Source organism: Globicephala melas, chromosome 15 (assembly GCF_963455315.2).
Source record: "Globicephala melas chromosome 15, mGloMel1.2, whole genome shotgun sequence".
In the NCBI taxonomy this organism is placed as follows: Eukaryota; Metazoa; Chordata; class Mammalia; order Artiodactyla; family Delphinidae; genus Globicephala; species Globicephala melas.
The window spans coordinates 21956157-21965922 of record NC_083328.1 but is presented as its reverse complement, the minus strand read 5'-3'; the positions used below and the strand labels follow the sequence as shown (position 1 = coordinate 21965922).

The window sequence follows — 9766 nt, the reverse complement described above, 5'->3', positions numbered from 1 at the left end:
TACAAAAATTTAATTCATCGTACAAGAACATCCTGTCCCTTGACCCCTGAGGAACGAAACAGTCCCTGCCTCCCTCAGCTTTTGCCGCTGAAGGTGGAGTTAGATAACTGTAAGAGAAATTCAGTTCTCTTAGCAACCTTCTCACTGCCTCATAGCTTACAGTCTGACTTACCTAGCCAGTCGAAGATTCAGGGATTTGGGATCCTGACCGTCTTTCCATCTCACATGGCTTAGCAATCTATTTGGAATAATAGAGAATAAGGCAGTTCCAGCTATCTATTAATTCTGATTGTCTTTCCTCTATTGGAAAAAGTTATGTTTCTTCGAGAAACAGCTTTTAAGCTACCTACTTGGAGCTGGAAGAGAGTGGCTCCACCTCACTGTCTCTTTATCGGCCCCAGGCAAGATTTGGAGAACTCCCCTTTTGCACTTAGGATCAATTAGATGATTTGCTGGTCTCAGAATTCAGAGTCCTCAATCAGAATTTGATTGGCTCCACATTCCCATGAAGAAACAAGTTTTCTGGAATATGTTTATGTGGTTCTCAGAAGCTTCATTTAAGAAAAATCAAAGACCCCAAGTCAGGACATTTCTTCTAGTGAAGAGGCAGGGAAGCCAGGCCAGACACATTAAGATTCCCAAAAAGCCTTATGTCTTTGCTCATCTATGGACTGACCAAGGGAATGCCCTAGAAGTAGCCATTTAGAGCCAAAGAGCCACAAGAGAGAGTTGGTTGAGGATATATCAAGAATTTGATTTTTATCTCCCTCAGGATTCTCTTCCAGCTGGCCCTGGGGAGAAACAGTGATAAACTAGAAATTTCTTGGACATGGTTGTTGGAACTACGCATCTCTTCTAAGATTCTACATCACAATATAGCGAAGTCCTCAGCAAGGAGGCAGCGTGAAGCAGTGAAAACTGCACAGGTTCTAGAGCCAGACAGACCTTGGCTCAAAACCTGGCTTTTCAATGTGAAAGAACTGGATAATTGTAGGCAAGTTAGTCTCCTTGAACCTCTAGAGGGGGAGACAATCATATCCAACATAGGTACAAGCAAGATATCTAAAGGCCCAGGGACAAACCATGGCAAGCAACAAATAATGGTTCTCTCATGTCTCCTTTCTTCCTGAAATTTCTGCCCACCTGTGTAGGCTAGTGGAGAAGAATTGGGGTCCCAGTTCTACCACTGGCTAGCTGTAAAATTGAGCTAGTTACTTTTCTAAGCCTCCATCTCTGCATCACTGAAATGGAGATAACGATAATACCGCATAAGATTGTTGTGAGAAGTACATTTTAAATATATCAAGAGCCTTTAAAAAGTAAAAGTGGGCCAAGCATCTTTCAACCTATGAGAAGCCCTAATGTTAGCCCATGTGAATAGACTAGGAGAGAAGCACTTAAAGATCAGTGACAGTTACGGCAAAATAATAGGAAAAAAAACCCCAAAAAACCCACCAGGCAGCTTAGCCACATGACTAAAGGTCTAGGTTGAAGAGTCCCACTGCCTATGTTCAAATCTAGGCTCCACTATTTTCGTAGCTATCTGATTTGGAAAATATTGCTTTCTCTATATCATGGTTTCTGCAGCCATAAAATAAGGATAATAACCCACTTTATAGGAATGCTCTAAAATACCTGGCTCATAGCAAGTGCTCCATTAATATAACGGTTATCATCATCATCGTCATCATCCCATGTGACTATCAAGAAAGGAAAGCTAGATTTCAGTCAAGAATGAAGTTCCTGGGCTTCCCTGGTGGCGCAGTGGTTGAGAATCTGCCTGCTAATGCAGGGGACACGGGTTCGAGCCCTGGTCTGGGAGGATCCCACATGCCGCGGAGCAACTAGGCCCGTGAGCCACAACTACTGAGCCTGCGCGTCTGGAGCCTGTGCTCCGCAACAAGAGAGGCCGCGATAGTGAGAGGCCCGCGCAACGCAATGAAGACTGGCCCCCGCTTGCCACAACTAGAGAAAGCCCTCGCGCAGAAACGAAGACCCAACACAGCAAAAATAAATAAATAAAGTACTAAACTTCTACCCCCAACACCTTCTTTAAAAAAAAAAAAAAAAAAAGAATGAAGTTCCTTTTATTTTCTCTGTTGAGACAGATGCCATCAGTTATCTAGCTGGCACAGTGAGGCTACTCCTCGGTTTACCCAGTGCTTCTGGGGCCTGTCGGTTGGGAGTTCAATGGATAGGACATAGTTGGTGGAGTGGCCTGTGGTGGAGAGGATACCTCTTCGGGCACTTGTTTTGTAGACTGGACACACATAAATGTTCTGATGCAGAAACATTGCATTTTCCCCAGGTTTCAGCCAAATAATGGGCAATGGGTCATAGAGGATTCTGGGGAGAGACTCCCCGATCTGCATCGTTTCCCTATCCCAACGGGCGCCTTCTAAGAAGAGTCCTTTTATGTAGGCCCCATCTTCTGGGTTATCCTCCATGACTGTTTCTTGTGTGGTTACCTGGAAGACAGGAAGCTGTGAGTTCCATTATCTGCCATTTTCCTAAATGAGGCAGCATTAAGAGATTGAAAAAGTACAAACTGGCTTTACTGTCTGCCTTTCCCAGGATGCATTTCCCAGGACACTGGGGCTTCTCTGATAATATTCCTGCCTGCTACATGGGCCAGGTCTGATTTCTAGTTAGCATGCTGCCCTTATATATGGCAGGCACAGAGAATGCACTAAAGTAAGAGCCAGGAGGCCACATTAACTGTTACCTAGCTTAGTGGCCTTGCACAATCTTTCCCCTTTCTGAACCTCGATCTGTAGTGAGGGGTTAGGTTCAGATGCATGTTGGTAAAACAGTTCTCTAGCAGGAGAAGTGAAACCTTGATTTGTAGTTGCTGTCAATTTCTGTGGTGTAAAGACTCCCACCATGGTCAATTTCAGCCTATCAATTGTTTAACCACCAGCTTTAACAGGTTCTGGTGAGTTAGTATGAGCCAGCTCCAGCATACAACTGTTTAGATTCAGAGGTGATAAATTTCTTCTGGTAAATGCAGAAAATGGTCTAGGTGTTGGAGAATAGCGGGGTGGAGGGGATTATGGTGACGCAGAGAGCACGAGCTCCATTTAAAATCATTCAAATTCTAATCTTTTTGTTATTGTTAATGGAATGTTTTTTCCCATTTCTAAGTATTTATTGCTAGAATAGGAAAAGGATTTTTGTATATTTAACCAGTATCCAGTCATCTTACAAATTCTATTAATTCTGATAGGTGTGTTTTTAGGATTTCTAGGTATACAATCATTTCAACATCAAAAAAAGATAGTTTTATCTTTTTTCCAGGGTTTATTCCCGTTACTTTGCTTTCTTATTGCATTAATTTTGGCTTAGCATTGTCTTCAAAGGCCAATCAAGGTAAGTTCATTTATAAACTAAATAAAGACCTAGGGCAATCAGTTTGTGACCTCCGGACTAGATGATTTCAAAGGATCTTTCTATAGCATTTAAAATTCTACAGTGCTCTATAACAGTCCATCTTACTACTTTCTCTCCAAATATGGACTGGGTGATACTTGACTATTGGCCATTCCTTTGACTCTAAGCAAAGCACTACACAAGACCATTAACATCCTTCCAAATGAAGAGTCCATCATGTTGAATAAACAATGTGGAAGGTGCTTTCATTTTTCTCGGTACAACTGTGGCAGAATTTTCCTCTGGAAAGATTCCTTTTTATACACACAGAGACAAAGCCTTAGGAATCCTCTGATTCTGTTGGGAATAACTTTTGGAGCTACTTTAAGTCATGCTAAATACTTCATTGGTACCATCTCGGAAGTAGTTGAGCCTTAACAGATCCAAATGTTTGGACTCAAGGAAAGGGACAGCACTGCTTTCTCTGGTTGGCCCTTTGAGTTGATCTAACCCAAGACGCCTCTTACCTCAAACTCAAATCCGATGTGGTCAATGGGGATGGCGTATTTCCGAGCGTAATTCTGAGAGACGCCTGTCAAAAAAGACTGTGTAAAGTAGAATCCAGAGATCCAAAAGACCACAGGAGGCCCGTTGTCAATCCATTCCTGGAGAGCCACAGACATAAAAATGCAAAGTCAACAACACAACAAAGATTGTTCAAAGGCAGGTGATACAACAAGTCCCATAAAGAAATAGGCTTTTTCTCATCTTTCTTGAAACAGGCAGCCCTCTCAGTTTAGCTTATATTTTCCCCCTTTGAAACAAAAGTACAATGAAATATATCTCTACTTTAAGAAAAGCGCGGGTGCAGGCGTGTGTCAGGGATACGGTAGAGCGTGGTAGGGACTGTAGCAGTGGAGAGTGTGTGCCTTGTCTAAGCTGAGCCACAGCCACTCATCTCCAGCAATAGTTGCCATGCAGGAATGCAGGTCCATCGTTTCAGGTCTTCCTGTTTTTGCAGGACAAACATCTGTATTTTGATATGTAACAATCCAGTGTTCATATGCTAGCTCAAATTTTTAAATAACCAAGCAGCCAAACCAAATCTATCTACTAGCCCGTGAGCTGTGGCCCATGAGACACCAGTTTGTGACATTTATTCTGGTTCCCACTCCTGCCTCTAGAGGCTATAATCTTTTCAAGGACTTTGAAAAGTCTCCCTCCTGCCCTCAACCCTGGTAAGACTGTTTCCAGTAGGTGCTCAGTCCAGGATGCTGTGAGACTACCCTACTCCCTCTGCCTCTAATCCATCATTTCAGAACGTCCTCTCCACCTGAATGAGAATGCCAGGTGCCCAGTTACCCTGACTCCAAGGTACCTGGAAGAAGGCCAAGCGGGCTAGCAGGTCAGCCACGTAGCCTCCCAGGGGCTTCAGTGATGGGTAGGACTTGGCCATCCACATGGCCGGCACTTTACCCACAAGCATGCTACTGAATACATCCTCCAGCTCTGAGGACATCAAAACCTGCCCTTTAATTGCTCGGCCAAGGTCGATGAGGCTTATGCGAACCACTTTGGTCAATCTGCAAGAACAAAGGAGCAGACTCAGCCTGGCTCTCCAGTGACCTCATTCTACCCCAAGTACACTGACTCCAAGTCTCCTTTTACTTTTCCTCCCTTTAAAAAGTCAGATAATATACATTCATGATAGAAGAATTGTAAAGATGAGAAAAATTAAATCACCCATTATCTCACCACCTAAAGATAACTTTGATGTATATCTTTCTAGATTTTTCTATATGTAAACACAAATTATTTTTTAATGGGATCATACTATATATGTGTTTTTTGTAATTTGTTTTTCTCTCTTAGCATATAAGGAACATCTTTCCAATTCAATAGAGACCAAATTAAAATCGTCCTTTTTAATGACTGCAAGGTGTTCCATTTAATTTAACTGTTCCTCTATCACTGAAACATATTATTTCCAGATTGTTGTCACTGTAAACAACATTACTAGGAACATCCATCTATATTAATCACTGCGGAAATTTATAATGATATTCTTACTAAAAGTAGAATTTCTGGGTCAAAGGGTAATGTAGTTTTAAGGCTTCTGATCTATAGTTGTTCTTTTTATAGACTATGAGGTGCATGCATACCTGAGAAAAGGCAGCTGAAGGGCAGCCTGAGAGATGCCAAGATCACCTGTCTCTCTCTCTGGCCTCTGTTATGAGGCCTCATCAAGTCCAGAGGGAATTCAGCTGAGAGTGCCAAAAACTCTGCTACCAGAGAGAGCTTGTCATGTCCAAAGACTTATGGAATCCCAGCCAAATGGACATGAGAAGGCTCAAACGCAAGAAAGGGATTCCTGGATGTGTAACCACTAAACATTTCTATTAAGAGGAATTTAAGGTTCAAGCGTGTTATTGGTGTATGTGCTTGGCTGAGGAGTCAAGAGCAAAGCTACCCTCTGCGGATTATACCACAGACCTCTATCATACCTGAAACCTACTGGGAAAAGGTTTCTTTCTATTCTTGAAACTATGAGCTCTGCTAGTTTCAAGATTTTTAGTACTCAAGGAAGGAATATTTGCCCTAGAAGACACAATAACGGTTCCCCTGAATTGGAAGCTGAACTGTCATTTTGGGCTTCTCATACCACTGGGTGAATAGGCAAAAAAAAGGTAGTGGGGAAGTACGTTACAATATTGCCCCAAGTAGTTAACCCTGAGCATCACTGGAATATAAGATTGCTGTCACCCTCTTCTCTTCTATCACAATGGCCAGTGGTAAAGGCTAGTGAAGGCCCCTGTAACCACCAAGAGCTCCAGTGACCTTGGCAGAGAATGAGTGGCAGAGGAGGAAAGCCATTGGCCTGGTGTCTGGATGAACGAGGACTACAACCCATCATCCCAAGGTATCTGACTCAAGTAGTCAGCATCCTTGACTCACACGCCATACTTGGCTTGGTCATCCACACAGCCAAATGCCTACTGACTATAGGGAGTAACCCTAAGACTAAGGGAGTCAACAAATTCTTAGTTGACATTCTTCAAGTCACCGGTCTTTCGGCATCAGGGCTGTCCCTAAAACCGAGCAATGACCAATGAAGCAAAATGGAGAGAGCAGCACTGAAGAGTATTTGGAGCAGCAAGAACCTTGACGTGGAGGCAGAAGTGATGAATTTCCTCATCTGGCCTAGATGGTGTTTGGGAACTCTTTCAGTTTTGACTATCTAGAAATCAGATCAAGGTGATCCCACTGGGCTCTATGCTCTAGTACCTGGAGGAGAAGTGAGGAGGGACTAGAATAGAAGGCCGGAGACCCTTAGCCCCATGGCCATCTTATAATAGCCCTTCCTTACCCCTGTAGTAGCGGCAATGGGATGAACTGTTCCTCACCCCTTTCTAAGTTTACCCTGATTTCACATACTGGCTAAGTGCATGGGCTCTGGAATCAGAGAGCCTGGATTCAAACTCAGTTCTGCCACTGAATGACTGTGTGACCTTGAGCAAGTTACTTAGCCCTTCTGTCTCAGTTTTCTCATTTGTAAAACAGTGGTAGAGGGATTACTAACGGTGCATATTTTTAAAGACTATGGTGTGGTTTGAATGCAAAGGCATGAATGGTGCTTGGAGCCATTTCTAGCACTAAAGGCTCAATAAAAGTGGCTTTAATGATTACTTTTACTATTAGCCTGTGCTCGGTATTGGTTTTCACCCCAGTTTACAGATGTCATATGCATGAACGAGAGAGAATGAATAGAAGGAACTGATTTAACCCTGGGCCAACACATGCTGGGATGGCCCTATTTACAGCCCTTCCTACAAGGTAGGGCAAACCAACTCTGCACAGCAACCCTTATCAAGTGTCCATTCTAGTTACTGCCCATTAGATTCTACCCCTCACACCAACTCCCAGGATCCAAGTAAGACCATACAGCCCACCTGTTGAATCTGATGAGCTCTTGCCTTAGGACAGTGTTCATAGATTCACCATAGACCACAGGGTACGACTTCACGACCAACTCCAAGTCAAAGTCATTGGGAAGCTTGGAGAGTAGGTCCTGGGCCAGCTCCTCAACCACTTCCTTAAAGTGTAAGCATTAGAGAGGTGAATGAGACACAAGGCCAGCGGGCTGTGGCTTTGTCCAGTTAAACATGAAGCAGTGAGCCTTTGTCTTTTTAAGCACAGTCTACAGGACCTTTCTGGGAACTCTCCTACAGAAGCCAATTCTGCCCTGAGGGAAAGGAGGATACCCATCCCACCCACTCCCAACCCCCACCCCTGCCCCCAGCCTTAGGGAGGACATCACCTCTAAGCTGAACAATGAAAGTCCTGAGCAAGGGCCTGAGGGCCAGGTGGGGAATTCGTGCTCAGCCAGCCACGTAGACTCAGGGCAGTGCTGAACCCTGCAGAACTGCTCAAATCTTCAAGGTCACCCCTGGGAGACAATCTCCCAAGGCTCTCATAGCCAGCCCCTTAGGACCAGCTCCAGGTGCAGGTGAGACTTTGCTCTGTCCCAGTGACATGGACACCTGGGAAGGCAGTAGGCCATTCCTCAGCATTAAGAATAGCCCATGGCAGTGAGTTTAGCCAAGTAGGGAGGGGACAGGCCTAGAGGAAGAGTAGGAAGAGGAGGTGTGGGAGAGAAACACAGCTCTGCCGTCCTTTGGCTCGAGGAGGCTGGAATGTACACTTCTTTCCCTCTTCCCACTGTGAGGGGAATTTCCATCCCTAAGCTGAGACACACAAACCAGGCTGCTTTATCTTCACACATATTACCACTTATGGTACTATGAACCAAATTGAGAAACCAAATACAATCATCCCTTGGTATCCACTAGGGATTGGCTGCAAGACCAAACTCCACAGATGGTCAAGTCCCTAATAGAAAATGGTGTAGTATTTGCATAGAACCAACACACATCACCCCTCCCCCCCATACTTTAAATCATTTCTAGATTACTCATAATACCTACTACAATGTAAATGCTATGTAAATAATTGTAAGTACAATGTAAATGCTTTTTAATAATTGCTGAAGTGGGGTGAATGCAAGTTTTGCCTTTTGGAAATTTCTGGAATTTTTTTTTTCTGAATATTTCAATCTTTGGTCGAATTCAAGGATGCAGAACCTGTGGATATGCAAGGCCAACTGTATGCAAAGTCCACAGCTGAGCAGGGTTGAACATGGAGTAGCTCAGAAGCTGGAGAAGGGAAGAGAAGGAAAGGAGAGATCAGGGTGGAGTCAGGAGATGTGGTTCTGGGCCTGGCACTGCCTCTGTTTCTGAATGCCCTGAAGTGGGTCACTCCTTGCAGAGTTTGTTTTGCCCTCATCTGTAGACCAAGGAGGGTAGACAGGATCAGTCCTTCACAATGTGTGGAATGATCACAAGAGATACCCAAAATGATTCCAGGTGTTTCCAGGACATAGAGCAAATAACGTTGAGTCACATGATGGGAAAGTCACTCTCCTGTCAAGTTCTGGCCACCTTTTTCCTTTCATTCCCTTCAAGGAGAAGGTCTCAGGTCAGGGCTGACACTGCTCTGGAACACTTGCTGACCCTCCCCTTTTCCCAAGGAGCCAGAAAGACAGCAGCAGCAGCATCTGGAAGAACCTAATAATGTTTAGCCTTTGTTTGCTTTTTGTGGCTGTCACGACATTACGGTAATGGTACTGGGTTTCCACTTATGGTCCTGATGTGCAGTTTTTTAAATAAATGTTTTTAAGCAAAAGAGATTTAGTTTTAAGTATTATGTAAATGGAATACAGATGATATGTGGATATAGCAATGAATCATGAAGGTTATATAGGAATAGCTGACATTTTAGAAACACCGGTGCTCTTCCAGCTCAGTATTTAAAGACCTCAGCAGTAAGACCAGAGCACCCACATTCTCCCTCAGGGGTCTGCCAAGCCTCCACTTTTCTGCCTCCTTGGTCATCAGCCACAATCCTGCACGCCCACTAGATGAAAAATTGCCTGGGAAATTGAATTCAAGCCTGGTTACCTGAGGGGACTTGCCACTCCCTCCTGACTGCCTAGGGAGGGTCAGCAGCACCCCTTGAAACAGCTGGCTGGTTTCCTGGTTGTCTTTGGTGATATCGGCATTCTCGTGCAGGCCAAACACTTCTGGGTGGGCGGTGATAGGGAGGTTCCTGAGATATTCAATATAGGACTGGAAAGGAAATCTTCAGTTGACATAAGTTCAGGTTCCTTGGGGTCCCACAGATCACCCAAGGTTTTGCCAGAGCAGACCCATGCAGGAATCACACTCTTTCGGTAGCACAGGCCATAGACACACACACGCACACACCGCCGGGGCCAAGACATCCCAAGCTTTCCCTCATGCAGGTTTCGGAGGAGTGAGTATGAGTATGAAGGTAGATG

General features: G+C 44.3%; 1 protein-coding gene across 1 annotated transcript in view; it reads right to left on the bottom strand.

Annotated features, from left to right (window-relative positions):
* Window positions 1–2090: 2090 nt before the first annotated feature.
* DNAH3 (dynein axonemal heavy chain 3) overlaps window positions 2091–9766 on the bottom strand; it is a 190434-nt gene continuing 182758 nt past the window's right edge. The window contains exons 57-61 of the mRNA XM_060285613.1: window positions 9387–9554; window positions 7320–7462; window positions 4748–4952; window positions 3897–4034; window positions 2091–2468 (exon numbers count right to left, since the gene is read on the bottom strand). Of these exons, the coding sequence (XP_060141596.1) occupies window positions 2115–2468; window positions 3897–4034; window positions 4748–4952; window positions 7320–7462; window positions 9387–9554 (1008 nt within the window). The 3' untranslated portion in view covers window positions 2091–2114. The remainder of the gene's footprint in view (window positions 2469–3896; window positions 4035–4747; window positions 4953–7319; window positions 7463–9386; window positions 9555–9766) is intronic.